Source organism: Rhamphochromis sp. 'chilingali' (assembly GCF_963969265.1).
Source record: "Rhamphochromis sp. 'chilingali' genome assembly, chromosome: 11".
Lineage (NCBI taxonomy): Eukaryota > Metazoa > Chordata > Actinopteri > Cichliformes > Cichlidae > Rhamphochromis > Rhamphochromis sp. 'chilingali'.
In genome coordinates this window covers 2,671,201-2,694,228 of record NC_137938.1, presented here as the reverse complement: position 1 = coordinate 2,694,228, position 23,028 = coordinate 2,671,201, and the positions used below count along the sequence as shown (strand labels likewise).

Below are 23,028 nucleotides of genomic sequence, written 5' to 3'. Positions count from 1 at the left end.
ATTGGGCAGGGAAAAATAATATAGACTGGATTTTAATAGAACAAGAGCTTGCATCTCCATTCACACCAATTGATATTTTATCACAAAAAGTGAATAATCACGGTAAGACGCAAAACCCTATTTTGAAATTTTCGAAAATGGTATGGTTGGAGGTGCATAAGAAATACAAACTTGTGCCATATGTACAGAAGTATGCCCCCTTGTGGTATAATCCTAAAATTAAAATTGGTAAGCAGACTGTTTACTGGACACAATGGCTGAGAAGAGGTATCAGAACTGTTAGTGACCTATTTGAAGGGGGTGTTTTCATGTCGTATGAGGATATTAAAAAAAAGTTTTGTTTAGAGGGTAACAGTCATTTCTGGAAGTATTTGCAAATAAGAAACTGTTTAAAAGGAGGAGTTACAATAACATGTGAAAGTAACTCGATAGAGAATTTCATGCTACTACCCCCATTTCTGTGCACAGCTGCGAAATGGTATAATATTTGCCCATGGATTAAAAACAATATAAATAAGAGCCTGAAAAAAGTATGGGAAAGGGATCTAGGGCGTACAATGGATGAAGATACATGGGATTCTATATTGTCGAACAATGGATTATACATTAGGGAAGCCAGGGGAAAATTTATTCAATACAAAATTCTTAACAGATACTATTATACTCCTTCAAGGCTGTATAGAATGGGGATTGGTAGAGATGACTTGTGTTGGAAATGCCAACAAGCCAAAGGTACTCTGATACATGCCCTCTGGGAATGCCCGCTGGTTTTTCCAGTTTGGAACACTGTACTGAATTATTTGCAGGGGTGGACACTTTGTAACCTACCCAGATCACCTAAATTATGTTTACTAGGAGACAAAGGAGAGGTGCCGCAATTAAGTAAACACCAGTTTAGAGTGTTAAGTACTGCATTGGTAACATGTGCCCGTGTCATTTTGGAACACTGGAAGGACTCTCATATTCCAACGCTTAAAATGTGGAAAGACAGAATGATTGGGAATGTTGCGTGCGAAAAGATGCTGGGAAAAATACATCATGTGACAGAAGCTGCGCTGGAACAGTGGGACAATTTTTGCACCTACATGTCTACCTGACTTGGACATTTGAGTTTAATACAACATATGTTAAAACCTCACTTGTTTTGTTTTGTTTCGTTGTGGGTTTTTTTTGTTGGTTTTTTATTTATTTATTTATTTTAGTTATTTATTTTGTTTGTTTGTTTTTGTTTGTTTGCTTCTTGCTTTTGGTTGTTGCATCTCTGTATTTGCTGTTATAAAATGCAAAATCTAATAAATACTTGAATTATAAAAAAAATAAATAAATTAAAATATGCAAAACAAAAGGAAGATGCACATTCTCTGTCATATGGGTCTGCATGAATAAACTTTCTGAATCCTTTATCATCTGCATCTGAAAATAGTTGTGGATGATTACTATACCTTTCTAATGTGACGTTGTTGTCCCTGGCTCTCTTTCCCTCCTGCTCTGTTCCTGTGCTACTGCGAGTGTAATTACCGCCCCTACCCCCTCTTCCCAGTGCAAGCACAAGTTGGGGTCTGCCGGGGAACAGCTAGCGGGGCCTACGCTATCTTCGGCTGCACCAGCTACAGGGGCCTGGCTAGCTACGGGTGAATCAAGGGTGCAAAGCCGAGTCTTTCAGTAATTCAGTAATCATGCTACTAGTGAGTTGGCTACGAGCTAAGCTAAGCTAGCGATACAGTAGAGAGACAGTGAGCGAATACTTTGGCTATAAATTAGGTAGTGAGTACACAGACAGTGTGCTTTGGATCAAGCACATGAAGATTATACTATGATAAAACTATGATAAACCCCTGTTCTCTGTTTGCCATCTGAGGCGTGGGGATGGGGGTGATGGTGCCTAGACCTGGGTATATAGAGTATATTTGGGGAGTGTGAGTGTGTGTACAGTGTTCATTTCTGTTTGTCTCCATGTTGAGTGAGTGCTGAGTATATGTATATATATATGTGCATGAGGGTGGGAATGCATGTTTGTGTCTGTGTTTGCCTGTTTGTCTATGTTTATGTGTCAGGTTGGGTCTTAGACTCTACCCATATGGAAAAGATATATATAAATCTTATAAAGTTTGTATCTGTCTTGTGTGAAACTTGTATGAAAAGCATACGTACTACAAGAAAAGGCTTTTGTGTTTCTGTTCAAGGAGTGAAACTATGGAACAAACTGAATATGGAATTAAAGCAATGTCCAAACATAAAACTGTTCAAAAAGAGTTATAAAAATATGATCTTCTCGATCTATAAAGAAAAGGAAAATATTTAAATTAAGTGAATGTCTCTATTTAAAAACAAACAAACAAAAAATTCATGATGTGATATTATAGTATATAGTATATCAGAAATCTGTTCACTATTTTTATTACAAATTATATCAGTAAGGAAGCTGACTAAATATTCACTGATAATTTATGGGACAGGGGTGGGATTAAATAAGTGTATACTTCTTCCCACTCCCTTTCAACATGTAAATTAATCAGAATGTTTTTTTGTATGTAATTTGTATAGTATTTTTTTCTCTCATTTCTTTTCTAAATGTACTTGTATATTGTTCACATGTTGAAATAAATTACCAATCAATCAATCAATCAATCATATAAGAGTGAAAACAGATATAAGATCCCTTGAAAAATTATATGATGAAACTTGTATGTTTTGGATACTAAAACAATATATGAAAGTGATGAGAAAGTGGCCACTTTCATGAGTAAAGCATATAAGTTTTTACTATTTCTTTTCCATATGGGTACCTCTCTGGGAATCTCAGGCCACACCAGATGTGAGGTTATCTCCCCATATAAATATGAGATAGCTCCCAGTTTTCTGTGACCCCAAGGCTTGGAGAGGGGCTGCTGTGACTCGTTGGGGGTCGGATGAACGAGAAAAGACGAAAAGAAGAAAGTAAAAAGCGAGCATGAGGAGACAGAACAAAAAAGAGACTAAGGGAGAAGGCAAAATGACATGCTACAGTGGAGAATAGATAAGGAGTGGAGAAGAAATGCTCACTGCATCACAGACAGGAAGTCCTTTAAATAAACAAACAAACAAACAAACAAAGAACTGTTTTATTTGTTGTTATCTATCATATGCTTGGCCCTTACTCTGAGTTTCTACCTCATTTCCCAGACTTTTAAAAAATCTGATTTAGTTCTCAGTTCAGATAAAATAATTATAGACACTATGAGTAAGAGCCAAACAGACGATCGATAACAACAAATAAAAGGCTAAGTCAGGTATTCAAATGAATTCAAACTCTGTCAGTGTCCTTAGTTTATTACTGATTGATTTAAATTAGAATATTCTTCCTGCAAACAGATTTCTATAAGACTGGAAGTTGAGGAGAAAAAGCTGAAGTTTAATGAAACACTCGTGTTTATGCTTACTTTTTTTTTTTAAATGCTTACTTTTTTGGCTTTTAGCCTTTTTTGGGACAGATGCAGTGACGATAGACAGTACAGCTGAGAGAGAGAGGTGAGGACACACAGCCCGGGTTTGGCCCAGGCCAGATGCTGTCCTGCCATACGGCATATAGCTCACCCACTGAGCTAAACCAGCACTCCATTTTAATCTTTCATACAATTGAAATAAGTCATAATTACAAATAAATTACAAATTTAGATTGAGAGAACTGACCTGAGATTCACTTGGACTCGGAGGACATCGGATTCTCCTAGCCTTGTTATCTGAAGAAGAGGTGATATTATAGACACCTCTTCAGCTCTGGCACACTTCATGTTTTGTAGAAATCATTTAACATTATTTAAAAAATCCTCAAATTCGTTACTTAGAGGCTTGCCTTTGGCAGGCTATTCTCTACAAGCTTGTTGTCACGGTCCTGGGACCCAGTTTTGTTCTGTTTTTTTGATCATTGATTATTTTTATCACTGTTATCACTACTAGTATTTAGGTTTATTTCTCAGTATTTCTAGCTCTCTAATTCGTTATTATGTGATTACTAGTTCTTAGGTTTTGTTATGTGGCTTCCCTGTGTTCTGTGTTGTCTACTCTGTGCCCTCCTATCCCACGTTTCAGGTTCCTATGTTCTGTCTCCCCCGGTCTCTGTTAAGTTTACGTATCTTGAGTTAAGTCGATGTGTTTTCTGATTTACTTTGAAAGTGCGTGTCTCATGTCAGTGCTTCTAGGTTTGCTTCCCTTGTCTAGTTTAGTCTGATTTCTCCCAGCTGTGTCTCCCTCCTGTCTCCCATTCCCTGGTTACTGTGTTTTTAGCCCTGTGTTTTCCTTGCCCTATGTCGCGTCGTAACCTCATAATTGCCCGTGTGGTGAAGCTAGAAACTGACATGTTTCACCAGTTTAGTTTTCTGTTTAGTAATTGCCAACAAATAAAGCTGAGGTTTTTGAGTTCACGTTTGTCTCCACGAGGCCTGCGTTTGGGTCTATCATCCTGCCTGCACACAGCTATGGCACTTGTGATCAAAGAAAGGTGCCTGTGGTGGCAGTGTGGTCCATGGCTCAACTTCAAGGGAGGGGCGGTACAGCAGGCTCAAGGGGTTCACAGTGCCATACTTCAATACCCTATAGCTTTGCAGTATGCCCAGAACACCTCGCTCAGGAGGTGGCCAGGAGGTATCCTAGTCAGATGCCCAGACCACCTCAATTGGTTCAGTTTAATGTGGAGGAGTAGCGGCTTTAGTCTAGTTCCCTCCTAAATGACTGAATTTCTCAAACTATGTCTAAAGGAGAACTGAGCCACATTCTGGAGACAACAAAATGTTCACTGCTTGTATTTGCAATCGCATACTTTAGGTCACTAGCCAGGCAAAGGTAGGGATGTTTATCTGTCAGGGGCCACTAGGCTGGTACGAGGGCTGAACCCAAAAGCAAACTCAATTGACTAGTGAGATACAGTGAACTTAAGTTTATTTAATCACAAGGAAAAAAGAAGGAGAACTTTGGGGGGTAGGAGACAGAGGTGAGGGTCTTAGATGTTGCAGTCACTATAAGCAAAGGGAGAGAGGGATTAGTGAGGGAGTAGGAGGAATTGCCAGGTAATGATTAGAATGAAGAAATTACAGGTTACTGGTTAGATGAGAGACTGGGGTCCGGAGGGAGGGAGGAAATGGTGTGAGTGTCTGACAGGGTGAGAGTGAGGCAATCCAGCCAATTTGCATGATCCAGAGGTGAGTGGCAGGCAGAGTGAATTTCTGTGAACGCTGTCGGAGTAGCTAGTCCATGAGCTTTTTCAGGTGAGAGGAGAGATGAATCCAGAACACGAGAATCAGCTGCAGGTGTGGTGGGTAATGATTCTGGTCAGAGGTAAAGAAAAACACAAGGAGACCGGTTATACGAAAGAAAATTTCTAAGATTTAAGTGTGCAAGAGCCAAGTTACCATCATGGGGTAGTGGACGGTCTAGGAGAGTGTGGAAGCCAACGCACATCTTAAGTACTGGACAGCTCTTTGCTGTTTGATGGCTTGCAGGTGGCCACGGCAGGTGGGGAATGGCAAACCCAGCTCTGGGGATTGGGCCAGGATGGCCAGGCAGTAGACGTCATTATCAACTAGTAAAATCAACACCATAGCATATTTCTATTCAGATCTCTCTTTACCACAAGAGACCAGTAAAGCATATGCATCACTGCAGACATGGCTCCAATCCATTTGTCACTCCCCCGCTCTCCTTTCTCTTCACTTTTGACCCCCAGATACTTGAATTCCTCCATTTGGGGCAACAACTTGTCCCTAACCCCAAGAAGGCTCTCCAATCTATTCTTGCTAAGAACTTTCAAGCCCCACACTTGAAAGTGCTAACTGGTATTCCCATTGCTTCACATTGGGCCGCAAACTGTTGATGTACAAGCTGGATGCCACCACCTGATGAAGCCAACAGAACCACAAAAAATAGAGATGAGATCCTGAGACAACCAGAGGGGAGGCCTTTTGCTACTTAAGACTGCCTAGAAATTTTGTTTAAAAAATTATGAACATAATCATAATCCCAACACCTGCTGGGAATGAGTCTATTGTCAGCAAGACAGACCAAGCTCTTGCTGCAGTTGCACAAGGACCAAATGGCCTTTGATAATGAGCTAGATGCCCCATACTTCCAAAGCACCTTCCATACAATGTCTCGAGGGATGCGGTCAAATCCCATAAAACACATGTAGACTGTAACCCCCATTTAAACTTGAATTTCCTCATTAGGATAAAGATCTGGTTTAGCGGTCTATGACCAGGATGACAATCACTGAATCAGAGGTTCGAATTATGGACAAACTCTTGTCTCCAGTACCCTGGCATAGACTTTTCTTCCTAGGGAGGCTGAGTAGTGTGATCCCACTGTAATTGAATCACACAAGTAACCACCACCCCTGTCTGCCAATCCAGAGGGACTGCCCTGGATCTCCAAGTGATGTTGCAGAGGTGTGTCAACCAAGATATACCTATAGTAACTCAAGGCAAATCACCTGGGGCCCTACCACTAAGGAGTTATTTAACTACCTTACTCACCTTGGACCCATTGATCCGGAAGTTGTCTGTCTCGTCCCCAGACTATTTTTCTTCAATAGAAGGCATGTCAGTGGGACTGAGAAAAGTAGTCTTAACACCAACCAACTATATCCTTGGTTGAAGTCAGCAACCCACACTGAGAGCCTGATGGTTTGCTGGAATTGCCTCGAGGCTGACCAAAAGGCTTCTTCCATGACCTTAATGAACTCCTCCCATGAGCTAAGGCTGCATCCACATAGGAATACTAATAATTTGTAAGGAATAACTGAAACTGTGAAAACCATGTTTGGAAAATATATAAAATATATAAAATTCCCCTCCCACCCCTGCGGGCGTTCTATCCTCCAAGCTGGGGTCCTCTACCAGAGGCCTGGGAGCTTGAGAGTCCTGCGCAGTATCTTAGTTCCCAGGTCTGCGCTCTTCTGGACAGAGATCTCCAATGTTGTTCCTGGGATCTGCTGAGCACATAGTGCTTTGATTACCACCGGGACCACTGTTACCTTCACCCTCCACATGTTCTCCAACTCTTCTCTGAGCCCTTGGTATTTCTCAGGTTTCTGGTGTTCCTTCTTCCTGATGTTGCTGTCATTCAGAACCGCTACATCTATCACTACGGCCGTCTTCTTCATGGTTGGAGAAAGAGAGGAACCAGGCATGGAGCTCTGAATGCAAGGCAGTGTGTTTATTTACAGTGGTAAAAGGTTAACAACAGTTCAATGTGCAACGTAGTCAGTTGTGTCCCCCTTCCCGTGCTCAAACAGTGCGTGGCAGTGAATTTTCCTTCCTCCTCCAGGTAGACTCCCATGCTTGTGATTCTCCTCCATCCCTGTTCCTAGTTGCACACAGAACAGCAAACAGTTAATCACTCATCTGGCAGGCAACACTTAACTACGCAAACGGTCAGAGAATACTACCAGGCTTAGTGCAATACTCCAGCGCTGACTGTCGTTCGGCCACACCAGCTCTGCCTAAGATGGTGGATGATTAAAGGCAGCTGTTGGCTGGATCAGTTGCAGGTGTGGCGGCTCCAGAGCGGCAGCACACCCGGGTCGGACGTCACTCATTGCCATGCGACCTCCGTAAACAATTGCCACGGAGCCGGAGAGGAAAATGAAAGAGAGAGGAAAACACACACACACAGGCAGGTCGACCGGTTGGGGAACCGTCCAACCCTGACATTCTGTTTGTCTACCACCACTATGTCCGCTTGGTTAGCCATCACTTTTTTGTCCGTCTGTATCTGGAAATCCCACAGGATCTTAGCTCGGTCATTATCTGCCTCCTTTTGGGGCGTCTCCCATTTTGACCTCGGGACTTCCAGGTTATACTTGGCACAGATGTTCCTGTACACTATGCCGGCCACTTGGTTATGGCGCTCCATGTATGCCTTGCCTGCTAGCATCTTGCACCCTGCTGTTATGTGCTGGATTGTCTCTGGGGCATCTTTACACAGCCTGCACCTGAGGTCCTGCCTGGTGTGACAGATCCCAGCCTCTATGGATCTTGTGCTCAGAGCTTGTTCTTGTGCTGCCATGATTAGTGCCTCTGTGCTGTCTTTCAGTCCAGCTTTGTCCAGCCACTGGTAGGATTTCTGTCAGCCACCTCCTCTATCTGCTGGTGGTACATACCGTGCAGGAGCCTTTCCTTCCATGATACTTCCTCCTCTTGCTCCTCTTTCTTGGGTTTCTGCTGCCTGATGTATTCACTGAGCACACGTTTGGTTGGGGTGATCTTCCTGATGTATTCATGGATGTTCCCTGTCTCATCCTGGACAGTGGTGCTGATGCTCACTAGTCCTTGGCCTTCTTCTTTCCGCTTAGCGTACAGCCTCAGGGTGCTGGACTTGGGGTGAAACCCTCCATGCATGGTAAGGAGTTTCCTGGTCTAAGAAGTCCTGGACTAGGGACTCTTGTTAATTATCTCACTGAGGGGGTTCAGGCCTATGCAGAACAGCAGTGGGGACAGAGCATCTCCTTGGTAGATCCCACACTTGATGGTGACCTGTGCTATGGGCTTGAAGTTGTCCTCTAGTGTTGTTTGCCACATCCCCATTGAGTTCCTGATGAAGGCTCTCAGGGTCCCATTGATCTTGTATAGTTCTGGGCATTCCAGTATCCAGCTGTGGGGCATTGCATCATAGGCCTTCTTGTAATCAATCCAGGCAGTGCACAGGTTGGTCAGCCTGGTCTTGCAGTCTCGGCTGACTGCTCTGTCTACCAGTAGCTGGTGTTTTGCTCCACTGGTATTCTTGCTAATTCCTTTCTGTGCCCCACTCATGTATTGAGTCATGTGCCTGATCTTAGCCGCTATGATGCCTGAAAGGAGCTTCCACATGGTACTGAGGCAGGTTATTGGCCAGTAGTTGGATGGGACTGGTCCCTTCTGGGGGTCCTTGAGGATCAGGACGCTCTGGCCTTCAGTTAGCCATTCCAGGTGTCCCTCGTCAACTAGCAGCTGGTTCAGTTGTGCTCCTAGATGCTCATGGAGTGCAGTCCATGAGGCATGAATCATGTTGGGGCCTGGTGCTGTCCAACTCTTCATACTGGAGACCCTTTATTGTCTTCTACTGTGATGGTTACTGGTCCCTGTTCAGGGAGCTTGCTGTGGTCTGCCCTCAGACCCACTAGCGACTGAGCAATGCTGTTATGGGTTGCATGCTTCTCCCATATTCTCTTCCAGTATTACTGTCTCCAGCCTTGGTGGTGCTGTTCTCATATTGTTCCCCTGCTACTGAGAGTACACCTTGGCTGGTTGTGGAGAACAGCTGGTTCATTCTCCTGCCTTCGATCTCTCTGGTGTACCTCTCCAAACAGCTGGCCAAGGCTTTGAGTCTTTGCTTGGCAGTTTCCGGCATCTCAGGTATGGGCAGCTTGCTGTACTTCTTAGGCACCTTCTTTGTTGCACCTTTCTGCAGCTCTAGTTTCTGTGTGTGTGTGTGTGTGTGTGTGTGTGTGTGTGTGTGTGTGTGTGTGTGTGTGTGTGTGTGTGTGTGTGTGTGTGTGTGTGTGTGTGTGTGTGTGTAACTGTTTTGCACTATAATTTACTCGTAAAAGAGTTCATTTTAAAAAAATCAATTTTCATGCATTTTTTATAAATAATTTTTCCTTCATCCTTTATTCTATAGTAAGAAATATATAAATACCACGAGAGATAAAATATGTACTAAACATACACTTTACTCAAAGTTCTTTCCTTTTCTTTTATATATAGAATATATTTGGTAGAAAAGATTGTGGTCAAATGCTTCAAAAATAATTTGATAATAACACATCTCAATATAATGTCAGAAAGGCAGCTTTCCTGGTAACACTGTCGGATATCTACACACAATCTCAGGCAGCACCTGGCACAATGTTTCCCACAACACCAACACCTATCTCACTGAGTATGAAGAATGTGAAATATGAGACGAATGTTTCTGTGTAATTCCATATGTATCCTTTTGAAGACCGACTGTCATCCATCCATTTTCTTAAACACTTCTCCAACTATAGAATTATTCCTTAGTCTCTGGACTTTTTGTACTGAAATATATCTTCACCATAACACATGAAGGTAAAACTGTTTACATAAAATAAATAAATGTAATATTGTTTCTTAAGGAATATTGTAAGTTTTCATTAAACCCAAATTAGACGACAAAGTCATTAGTATTCTATTGTACCTGTGGCTGACAATGGAGCATAGTAGAATCATAAACTATGCTCCTATAATTAAGGTTAACCATTAGGTGAAGCAGCTAACTAAGGCACAACATGCTTAAATACAGTGTTATAACCAATAAAGTATTTGCTAAGGTAAAAAGTGGACCTGGTTTACATTGGATAATCAGGCATCATTAGAACGATGGTTGACCTTTTCTTTGGCTCTTCGTCTGGCTCGCTCCAGTTCAGCCATCATGGGTAGGGGACCCTCATACATGTTGGTCTTGATTGCTCGAAGTTTCTCCTGGTAGTCTTTTGGCAAGCCGTTCTGTTCTGCTCCCATTACAATCACCTGCAGTCATTGATGAGAATATATTTGTTATAACCATGACAGCAGCCACAAATGTCAGTTGTCAACTGTCTTCAGTGTAATAAAGCAAGAGTGAGCTTCCTATAACTTTTAGGTATACCCATTGACCTGTTTCAGGGCTCTAGACTAACTTTTTGCCATGGGCGTACCGGTACGCCTAACTTTAAAAAGTTAGGCGTACCGGCACAAAAGTTAGGCGCACACAAATTTTCTAATAATTGATATAATATAAAGTGTTTTTCTGGATACACTGTGCTTTTTCAGCATTCAAAGATTGATGACACCGTGTCAGAGCACTGGCTATGAATTTCAGAAGGATCAGGCCTTAACAGAAAAGTTAGCAATAGTTCTTTTCCTATTACAGCTACATCCACTTCTGTCGTGCCTAGGCTGCTCACCAGGGCTGGGTATCATCACTGATTTCTACAATCCATTCGATTCCGGTTTTCAAAGTCCCGATTCGATTCAACTTTGCCTCAGACAGTCAGAAATATTATAACTCTGATCATTTATCAGCACTGACTTCATCAGAATTGTGAACATCACAGCAGATGCCTTTGTGTGAAAGTAACTGAGAATAAAACAGAAAAACATGAAGGAGATTTTCCTGGTCTGGCTTTTTATAGCAGAAAACCCTAAAAATATTCTACAATGTTCTGCATATAAAGTTTAAATTTCTTCAGTATTGAACAACAGAAAAAATAGGCTTTCTTGTCCGAGGTCATTTAAGTGAAAAAGAAAAGAAAAAGACAGCAGCCACAGCGCTGTAAACAACGGTAGACTGGTGGGTAATAAGCCAATGAATAATACAGAAAACAGAGATTGGAGACGGGAAACTGTTCTTGAAGTACAGAGAGAGAGCTAGCTGTGCATGAAGTGTGATTTTAATAGTCGTGGAAGCAAAACAGCAAAATTCATGACGACATTGATCAGATGTGAAGCGCAGTTTGCTGCTTCTTTTGCTGCGTGTACCTGCTCTCATCTGCTGTTTGGTGGTTGTTGAAATGGTTTTGTGAGCTTTAATCTGAGAATCTGGCGTTTCTGGCAAAACACAGTTATGTTTAAAAGTCGATTCAGGATCTAATGAATTGATATCGCTTTATTCAAGCTACTCACCTCCCACTTCCACCTGCACTTTCAACTGGACCACGGCCAATCAGAGAGGTCCCGCCCCTTACTATCTCTGATTGGTTTAGTCCACGATAGGGGCATAATGTGTCTGTTGTTGACCACAGGGAAGGTTGCAGATTTTATTTTATTTTATTTTTTTGCTACCCGAACAGTTGGTCGCACAGGTGCAACCAAATTATTTTTTTTTAGTCGCACCACTGAAAAATTTGGTTGCATTTGCGACCAAATTGGTCGCACTCTAGAGCCCTGTGTTTGTAACACAAATATCTAATCAGCTAATCACAGGCACACGGACACAATCTCAATGTCAACACAATCTTATGAAGTTCTAACCACGCATTTGAATGAGAAAGAAAGGCGATTTAAGGAAGTTTGACTATGTCATGGTTGTTCGGACGGGCTGGAGTTTTCCAGAGATGGCTAATCTACTGGAATTTGTCAGCACAACCATTAGTGATGTGCGATACCACTGATTTCCTTTCCGATCCAATACCAAGTAAAATTCTGTACAAAAACTAAATGTTTCATTGTATTTCATAATACAGTATATAATTGTATTATGAAATTGTAATAACAGGGCTTCATAATGATTAGACAACATCAGACTACTTGTTATTGCTTAATAATGCAGAATTATCGTATAGAAATAAAAAACCTGAAGTTGTGTGCTAGTTGAACACGTTGCCTGCAGCACTAAAGGACTCCGCCAGAGACGTCTGTCTCGCCCTAGCAGCACCTGTCATGTCACCTCAACATAAGCTCATCATATTCTGTGATGTCATTTAGTCTGAGGTGTTTGACGAGGTTAGTGGTCTTGCCACATGTATCGCAAACCATGTCTTGATCTGTTTGGCCTGTAAGCAGGTCGACAGATAAGTGATTTAGTATACATATGTACATGTTGGCTAAAATAACACAAACACGTTGTGTTCTGATAGAAATAAGATAAGCTAATACATATTAAGAAGGTCAAGAAGTTTCTTTCATGTGGACTTCGCTATGAGTTTAATTTCCAGCTGTCTCAGTTTTCATGTTTTTTTTTTTCCAGATGACAGGTTAATAATTTACATTAAAAAAAAAACGAAAATAAAAGGAAAGGAAACAAAATGCACTATTTGACTGTTTTAATGTTTTCTAGGGTCCCTGTCAGTCTCGGGGCCTTAGAATCTATCACGTTTCTCCCCAAGGTATTCAGATTAGCATCTTTGAACCTACAAAATGTTGAACCTTAAGCAGATGGGCTACAGCGGCAAAACATCACACCAGCTGCTGTTCAGGTAAATACAACTGAGGCTGCAACTTGGACAAGCTCACCGACAGTGTTGGGGAGTAACAGAGTACATGTACCGGCGTTACATATTTAAAATACAAAATATGAGTAACTGTATTCTGTTACAGTTGAAATTAACGGATTGCACGGCGGTATTTTCCTGTTTCATATGTTCGGCTATGCTCTCTCTTTTCTGATAATTCCACGCTGTTGGAAACCCAAACAAAACACGCATTAAGAGGCTCTAATGTCTGTGTCCCAATCTCGCGGCCCATGTCACCCCTACTTGCGACCCGCATAATGGCGTGAAGAAATATTTTTTAAAATTATTGTTCAAAAATTATTTAACATGAAGGCAATAGGCAGAGTGTTACAGGCGTAGCCCTAAAGAATGCAGCCTCATGGGCAGTGTAGCCCAGCTGTAAGTAAGCTATTAAGACTCGGCTGTACACCGTGTTCGTGTTTCCTCTGAAACAATAAGTTCCGTTGGAGCAGCCTTTCAACGCCTCTCTCTGTCTCTCGCTAGCAAAGTGACCCAGAGAACAAAGTAAAGCTAGTTTTCAGCTACGAGCCGACATGAACCCGACGTATTAGCCAGAGGTCCCCATACTACGGTTCGGAGCCGCGGACCTGTTTTATATACGCGCAGAATAGTTTCTATACGAGATCGCTGCAAAAAGTGCAGCCTTACCTAATGTCCACCTACTGTTACTCATTTATATTAAGATTTAAACATCTAGTTGGTGTTGGTATGGAGAGTAACCTTCAGTAATAAATCACACAGCAATAGTACATTCATGTAGTTGTAAAAAGCATGATAATATGTTAAGTAATCCGAAGTATTCAGAATACCTTACTCTCATTGAGTAACGTAACAGAATACATTACAGAATACATTTTGGGGCCTGTAATCTGTAATCTGTAGTGGAATACATTTAAAAGTAACCTTCCCAACACTGCTCACCAAAACTGGACAAAATAATACTGGAAAAAAACAGGAGGGTCACAATTAGGCCTCGTATCATCAGCTCAGGCTGCTAGTGTTGCAGAGGCATGCACTGTTTCTGGCTTCCTCTTTGAACACAGTTGTTTCGGTTTCTTAAGTAGAGTGGGATATTTGTATCATGGACATGCAGTCGATAAACACTCTGATTAATGTGAAAGAACGTTTCCAGCACATTTTTGAATCTACATCACAGTGAGTTAACGCTTGTATAAACAGAAAAGGGGGTCCAAACAAGTACTGGCAAGGTGTACCTAACAACATGACTGAGTATATGTCAAGCTTTTTATCAAAGAAACAAAAAAATGCTTTGTTAAATGTATTTTTTAAACATATTTTTCCCAGCTGTTTCATAAATGAATTAGGGTATGATCTGCAGTGTTTAGTTAAGTTGAATCTGTAATCCAGGTAAGGATATTCCTATGGAACGCCAGGACTGCCATAATGAATTAATTAAATACACCATTAAATAATTAATTAAATGTGTCAATAATTAATTAAAATTGGAATTATATAATTAAATAAATAGTTATGACACATGTAATTAATTAATTATTGACACATTTAATTAATTATTTATGTATTTCACATTTTAATTAATTATTGACACATTTAATTAATTAATTATTGACACATTTAATTAATTATTTATGTTTTTCACATTTTAATTAATTATTGACACATTTAATTAATTATTGACACATTTAATTAATTATTTAATGATATATTTATTTATTTCATTTTGGCAGTCCTGGCGCCTGGCTCTCGTCATGAAATAATTTTATCTGTCAGCCTCACCCATCAAACTCAGGGGGCGGGGTTAACGCTGCCCATGCAGCTTCTCTAACATTTGATTGGTTGCCGTGCAAAGTAAGTCAAAACAGGTCGATCCTAGAAAATCGATTGCTTGTGTAGACTTGGGGCAGCCAGTTATCCCAGAATGCAGATCAAATCACAAGCAGCAATGGTGGTGGTGTAGTTTTAAAATACCCCGTTTTTCTGTCACCAGCTACACTTTTAACAGTGTTTTAGCCGCGAATGTCGCGACGTATGTCTGGTCAGGTTGTCAACATAGAACATGTTTGCAAAAGTGCTCAGATGTTTTCAGAGATTTCACTAGCTCTGCTAACAGTTAGCATGCAGAGTGCACCGAGGGGGTTACGTTAACCGGTTTGTTTACATATTCCACTCTCCGTGTTCCACATGTTGCATTCGCAGATTCTCATTTTCACCGAACGATCGTCTCTTTCCGCCTGGTCTTGTGTCTCTGTGCTTCTGTAACATAAAGAACGAGCTGACATTTTTCTCACGAAACCAGCGATCAGCTCAGCAGACCCTCAGTTTACCTGCATGCATCCTCCTCCTCATCTGTCAGCTGTTTAACACCTGCTGCTAATTCAAGAAACACGCCTAGTTACCTGGTGATAGTCACAGTTTAACTGGGCAGCCGGTGCTCGATATAACGCAATGTCAGCGCATTTTTCTGCACAAGATAAGTAAATATAGTGTTTTCCCCGAGCGCAGAGCTGCTGGAGCTCGTTTCCTTACAGAGCACTTTATAGGCGAACAGCTTTATCAGCGGCTGATGTCCAATCACCGGCACACAGCTTTCAAACCTCAGCTGAGTTTTAGCTCTCAGTGGTTAAACGCTGGACTTCATTCACTCAGGTTCTGTCTGTCGGGTCACGTTTACTTCGCTGTTTTATTTACAACTGAGCAAATCGGTTTGGCTGAGGTTAAAGTTACGTTTCATAACTGCATAGTTTCACAGACGTTTAATGGTTCACTGGCACATGTGTTAGACTGAACTATCATCTAAATATCATCTGTTTTTTAATAGTTATTCAACTGTATTCTAAGCACCAGCTGTCTGTTAGAATGTGATTTTTTTTCTCTCTCTGTTGGCAGAGGTATAAAAATGCGCAGGAAAATCTGACATGCATGGCGAACTTCACCGACGATATTTAGGGAGGAATAAACACACATCAAACATAAATGAACCATTTGCCTGTCTCCATAATTGAGAGCATTTTCTCTTCTTATGTCAACACTCTCTCTCTTTTTTTTTCTTTTTTTTTGCTTTTTCGGTCATGTTATGTTTACCTGTCAAAGGCTTGTTCCAAACTATGAAACACATTGTGCAGACTTCTGGATGTTAGAAGAAAACGAATACTGCTCATGAATGAGACTAAAGGCAGGAAGGTGTCCTTTAAAACTAAACATGTTAATAGGACCTCCCTGTTTATATCATAGTTTATGATATAGCACGTGTATTTCAGTAATAGCCTGCTGAGGCCACTATACGTGCTGGCCTCATATCAAATGTGAAGGCAGACTGAGTCTATGTTTGACGTTTTTTATATCTAATCTTCCTTTTCAAACATTTAAACAGCAGCGAGTCTGCAGCTGAGGGAATACAAATTCAAATTGTCGGAACAGGTTTGCTCGTTTCTTGGATTCATTTGGTGATTTATTAAATGTATAACTGTTATTCTAATCTGCTGCTGAGTCTCTTACACTTTTCTTTATGCTGTATATTTTCACGTCTCTGGAATAGTTGGCAGTTAGATAGTCAGCTGGGAAACTTTGTGTTAACTCATGGAGCTGAGGATATCGTGGATATGCTGATCTCGCTGCGTGGTGTACAGAGCGAGGTCAGCATGATTAATATTCACAATAAAAATATTAGCCGAACATCATGAAGTCTGTATGTGTTTCACAGTGTCGAACAACCTTTGTACAGTTAAAGCCAGCAGTTACTACATGACGGAAACACCAACGTTATCTCTTTTATGTGTTTATACACAGGTCACGCTGATTACTGAACAAAAACCCAAAGATCAGATGTTAAACAGATTTATTTGCTCTCTCTCCTCCTTAAACATGTTTTTAATGTTAGTTATAATTCAGAATTGGCGACTGAAACACGTAGGACACATAAGAAAATCAGGAAATAAAACATCGATAAATATAACCTCAGTAAAAGAAGTCAGCGGGGGTTACTACAGCTGTGTACCGGGGCCTGCGCTTTGTCGGTGGGATTGCTTGCGAGGCGAGCGTGTCTATCCCACGCTTTGCCGTGAGACTGGGCAGACATCTCCGAAATCATCGAAACACTTTTGCAAAGAGGCTGTATCTTGACAAACCGACCAGACACATGAAGATTAAACCACTACATTCTCGGCTAAAAAAATATTAAAACGGTATTTGGTAACACACAAACAGGGTTTTTCAAAGCTCAGTTCTGTTAGCTTCCACATGCCGGTTGTTGTGTGCTAGAAACAATGGCCACCAGGCCAAAGCAATGGTTTTGACTCGATCAGCGTTAACCCCGCCCCCTGAGTTTGATGGGTGAGGCTGACAGATAAAATTATTTCATGATGAGAGCCAGGCGCCAGGACTGCCAAAATGAAATAAATAAATATATCATTAAATAATTAATTAAATGTGTCAATAATTAATTAATTAAATGTGTCAATAATTAATTAAAATGTGAAATACATAAATAATTAATTAAATGTGTCAATAATTAATTAATTACATATATCATAACTATTTATTTAATTAATTAATTCCAATTTTAATTAATTATTGCCACATTTAATTAATTATTTAATGGTGTATTTAATTAATTCATTATGGCAGTCCTGGCGTTCCATATATTCCAGGAGTTTCTGTTCACTTGGCTTGTTTTAGTATTACCACCAGTGTGTTAGAATTCAAAGATGACAGTAAATTTGAGAATGCCCTGCAGTTCAACAGATACAAGAACAAGCAGAACAGAGGGAACAATGTAGGTAACACACTGTAGAAGACAAAGGTATCAAAACAAAGGCATGCTGTTAGGCATGTTTGGAGCGCTCGTATGTGCTGAGGAACAGTCTAGCATTTTAGCTCACAAGCTGTGAGATCTGTAAAACATAGCAAAGCAATGTGTGTCCTAATTGTTTTGGCCTTTCACATAGTCAGGTGATGGGTGGGAGTAGCAAATGAATCCCTTTTCCAGATGAACCACAGAGAGAGAAATGGATACAAGTAAACATATAACCTGAAAGTAATTCATTGTAAATTCTGTATGTGGTTGGGTTTTACAATGCTGGCTTTGTTTAAATATATATTTTTAAGTGAGAATAAGTGTGTGGATAGCTGATACTAAATATGTTTAGCTAGGACTTATATATACAGTAAACTTTTCATTGTTGCTGATTCAGCTTTATGATCATTTTGGAGGATGAAGAACCTCTCATAAAAAAGCGTGACGTATAATTCCCTCTTGCCCCTCTGGGCTGTCTTTATCCTTCACACTCGGGTCCTGTGCAATTTGTTGTTCTGGACAGAAATCATAACTGTTGTTCCTGGGAACAACAGCTAGCCCCCTAGTCACTCGCCTAGCTTGGGAATTACTGCACTGAGTTCTCTGGTTACCACTGGGACCACTTTGCCTTCACCTGCCATGTCTTCTTCTTCTTCTTCTCTTGGTCTTTAATATTTCTCAATTTCTTTGTCTTATTTCCTGATATCGCTATCATTCGGTATAGCTGCATCGATCACTACGGCCATCTTCTTCTGTTTGTCTACCACCACTATGTCCGCTTGGTTAGCCACCACCATTTTGTCCGTCTGTATCTGGAAGTCCCACAGGATCTTAGCTCGGTCATTCTCCACCACCCTTGGGGGCATCTCCCATTTTGACCTCGGGACTTCCAGGTTATACTCGGCACAGATGTTCCTGTACACTATGCCGGCCACTTGGTTATGGCGTTCCATGTATGCCTTGCCTGCTAACATCTTGCACCCTGCTGTTATGTGCTGGATTGTCTCTGGGGCATCTTTACACAGCCTGCACCTGGGGTCTTGCCTGGTGTGATAGACCCCAGCCTCTATGGATCTTGTGCTCAGAGCTTGTTCTTGTGCTGCCATGATTAGTGCCTCTGTGCTGTCTTTCAGTCCAGCTTTGTCCAGCCACTGGTAGGATTTCTGTCAGCCACCTCCTCTATCTGCCGGTGGTACATACCGTACAGGGGCCCGTCCTTCCATGATACTTCCTCTTCTTGCTCCTCTTTCTCTGGTTCCTGCTGCCTGATGTATTCACTAAGCACACACAGTTGTGGCCATCTTCCTGATGTACTCATGGATGTTCGTTGTCTCATCCTGGACAGTGGTTCTGACACTCACCAGTCCTCGGCCTCCTTCCTTTTGCTTAGCGTACAGCCTCAGGGTGGTGGATTTAGGGTAGAACGATCCATGCCTGACAAGGAAACTTCCTTGTCTTGATGTCAGTGGCTTCTATCACCTCCTTTGTCAGCAAGGTACCTGATCACCAGCAGGATATAGGTATTGATTGCCTGCATGTTGTTCTTCCAATTCATCTCACTCCTCCAGACTTGCCTGACCCTCAGCAGGGTCTGACGGTCAGGCCTGTGGGATTGCCAGGTACCTGTAGCTGTCCTTGTTGTCTGCAATGTTGCCTTCTGGTAGTGCAATCGCCCCAGTTCTGACTACCTTCCCTCTCTTTGTTACCAATCAACTACATTTCTCCAGTCCGAACGACATTCCAATGTCATTGCTGTATAGCCTGGTAGTGTGGATCAGTGAATCGATGTCTCGTTCAATCTTGGCATACAGCTTGATGTCATCCATGTACAGGAGGTGGCTGACAACTGCTCCGTTCTGTAGTCGGTATCCGTAGCCAGTCTTGTTGATGATCTCACTGAGGGGGTTCAGGCCTATGCAGAACAGCAGTGGGGACAGAGCATCTCCTTGGTAGATCCTGCACTTGATGGTGACCTGTGCTATGGGCTTGGAGTTGGCCTCTAGTGTTGTTTGTCACATCCCCATTGAGTTCCTGATGAAGGCTCTTAGGTTCCTGTTGATCTTGTATAGTTCTGGGTATTCCAGGATCCAGCTGTGGGGCATTGAGTCATAGGCCTTCTTGTAATCAGTCCAGGCAGTGCACAGGTTGGTCAGCCTGGTCTTGCAGTCTCGGCTGACTGTTCTGTCTACCAGTAGCTGATGTTTCATTCCTCTGGTATTTTTGCTAATGTGCCCCACTCATGTATTGAGTCATGCGTTTCTTCATCTTAGCCGCTATGATGCTTGACAGGAACTTCCATGCGGTGCTGGCACAGGTTATTGGCCAGCAATTGGACGGGACCAGTCCCTTCTGGGGGTCCTTGGGGATCAGGACTGTCCGGCCTTCAGTTAGCCATTCTGGGTGTCTCCCATTGGCCAGCAGCTGGTTCATTTTTGCTGCCAGACGCTCATGGAGTGCAGTAAGCTTCTTTAGCCAGTATGTGTGGGCTGGGCCATATCATACCATTCACGGTAATACCGGTATAATGTTGGGCAATGATAAGAAAATGAAATATTGCGATAGAATATGGGTAAAACGTGCATGCGCAGTGCCTTTGTTTTCATATGCACATGGCGGAAAAAGCATGGCGGCGACGCAGAATGAGAAGGACGAAAGCGGATTGTTGAATGAAACGGATGAACCAGAACTGGTTTGTAAAAATGCTGCAGCTTCAGTGGTGGAACTGGTTTGGCTTTCGTCCGTCAGATACACAACAAAGCACTATTTTTGGTAGCGCATGCTAGCGGGCCGTCGTTATTACCGCGTTGTTTGGAAAATACGGCGCACTTAAAATCAATCCTTTGCTTTTTCTGAAAGTCGACAGAGCCCCTTATAATCCCGTGTGCCTTATGTATGAACTCTGGTTGTGTTTACTGACCTCGAAACCATTTTATGTGCACGGCGCTCGAAAATCTGTCAAATGTTTTAGTACGACTTTGCTGAGCTACGAAGCCGCACCGCTTGATGGATTGTCGGAGCATTACGGCTGTCGTAGGCGGAGCCTCGTGGAGTGATATGTGCTGTGCTTCAACATAATATTACCGTATTGTGTGTGTTTAACCTCTTTAAGTTTTGTGGATATTATACATGGTTATGCTGAGGATATGTCGGCTAATTTCCACTGGAAATGCCTTTTGGTTGAACTGTCAGTGAGGAGTTTGCATTTGCACTGTTACATTTTTATATAACTTTAATGCACATAAAAAACAGCTGCTTGTTTAAGTGAAAATACAGTGGTGGGGTTTTTTTTGCACTAATAAAGTTGTGGAGTTGTAAAGTATTTTGTCTCGTGTCAATTATATCGTCAGTTATATCGTTATTGCAAATTTTCAAATGTGTATCGTGATAAATATTTTTGGTCATAACGCCCTGCTCTAGTATGCGTGAATCATTTTGGGGTCTTGTGCTGTCCAAGTCTTCATATTGGAGACTCTTTCTTGGATGTCTGCCACTGTGATGGTTACTGGTCCCTGTTCAGGGAGCTTGCTGTGGTCTGCTCTTAGATTGACTAGCCCCTGAGTTGCTGTTATGAGTTACATCCTTCTTCCATATGCTCTTCTAGTATTGCTCTGTCTCAACCAATGTTAGAGCTGCTGTTCTCATATTGTTCCCCTGCCACTGAGAGTACACCTTGGATGGTTCAGCGGAAAACATCTGGTTTATTCTCCTGCCTTCGATCTCTCTGGTATTCCCCTTCAAACGCCTGGCCAAGGCTGTGAGTCTTTGCTCGGCAGTTTCCAAGGTTTCAGGTATGGGCAGCTTGCTGTACTTCTTAGGCACCCCTTCTTCATTACACCTTTCTGGAGCTCTGACAGTTGATAGTTCCCTCCTTACTACCTTGATCTCCTTCTCCATGGAGGGCACTGCTGCTGTGGTGTAGATCAGCTTGTTGGTTTAGGTGATGGTTGCAGTAGGGTTTGTCCATAATGCTGCATTCAAATCTTCTAGCAGCACTTCTGAGGGTGCTTTACTTACTCTTGTTAACCACCTACCAATGGTCAAGGTTTCCTGCTTTGCCATGAATCCTATCTTTTAGGCAAGCTGCTCTTGCACTCAACATTCCTTCTGACAAACCTGATGCTTGGTACCCAATCTTGGTTGGAGCTGATGATATCTCTCCACTGACCTGAAGCCCTTGGTCCCCCTTGCTGCAGCATTTGTATTTTACTTCATCGATCTCGAGTTGGGATAGCAGTTCCTTTCGCTTAATGTTGCAACACTGAGCTACTAGTTGTTTCACCATCATCTGGATGTTGGGTATTGAAGATTTCATAGGTCCCACATCATCTTCATGTCTCAGGAAGCTTCTTTTTAGACATGCTAGTGCTGTCAGAAAACGTTCTTATTTTCTCCTTTATAGCTTTTAAAAAAAATCTCGTCAGCATCAAAAAGGTTGAGTTTCTTTTGAAAACGGGATTGTGTCTTTCTATCAGTTATATAAATGGGGTGGACAATGCATTCAAATTGCATTATCTTTTGATATAACGCAATATAACAGGACAAATCACAGTCTTAACAGTTATGATAAAATTGTATCAACACATCTCAGGTTTTCTGATTTCGGTTTCCGGATATCGTGTGATATTAACCTCTGGAGGGTCTTGGGTCGATTTGTGGCTATTTTCAAATTTCGATTACGTGCCATTTGCACAGTGTTGAATGGAATATAGCGAAAGTCTGCAAAAAAAAGTTCGGTCACATTTACTGTTAAAATTTCAGTATGACTTCCGGAAATTAGCTTCAGTGGCTAAGCTATCGATAAACTTACGCTATCGGACCTAGTGGTCGATTTGTGCCCCATTGAAACCCATTATAAACGCTATTTTTCACGGCAAAAAAATTACGGTCAAATCGATCGTGATCGGTAATGCTTCCGCTTCCGCTTGCAGTACTGGCCTTAGAGTTGTAATTTTTTTATTTGTCCACCGGGTGGCGCCCTTGCTCCACATTTGACCCGGGGCTGGAAAACAGCGGGCTGCTTAAAGAGACCTGCGGGGAATGAAGCGTCATTTCCGGCGTGCTGCAGCGGCTTCGCCCGCTGATCGGGCGGGACAATTTTCGGCCCCAGGACCGTTTGAGGTTGGATTTTTTTTTTTTAATCAACAGGAAATGACGTATTTGTTGTGACGTGGTACCGGATGTGTGTGTTGGAAAAAGGGGTCCGACGCAACATGCCCCGGTCATCGTCGCGAGTCAACCCGGGAGCATGCACCGATTCCGGCCTAGAGGAGGAGCATTTGCCGCCTGGAGACCA

General features: G+C 42.0%; 1 protein-coding gene across 1 annotated transcript in view; it reads right to left on the bottom strand.

Annotated features, from left to right (window-relative positions):
* Positions 1–10,175: 10,175 nt before the first annotated feature.
* Positions 10,176–23,028, bottom strand: part of ggctb (gamma-glutamylcyclotransferase b) — a 14,589-nt gene continuing 1,736 nt past the window's right edge. Inside the window, exon 4 of the mRNA XM_080897544.1 lies at positions 10,176–10,499. Within this exon, the coding sequence (XP_080753670.1) occupies positions 10,332–10,499 (168 nt within the window). The 3' untranslated portion in view covers positions 10,176–10,331. The remainder of the gene's footprint in view (positions 10,500–23,028) is intronic.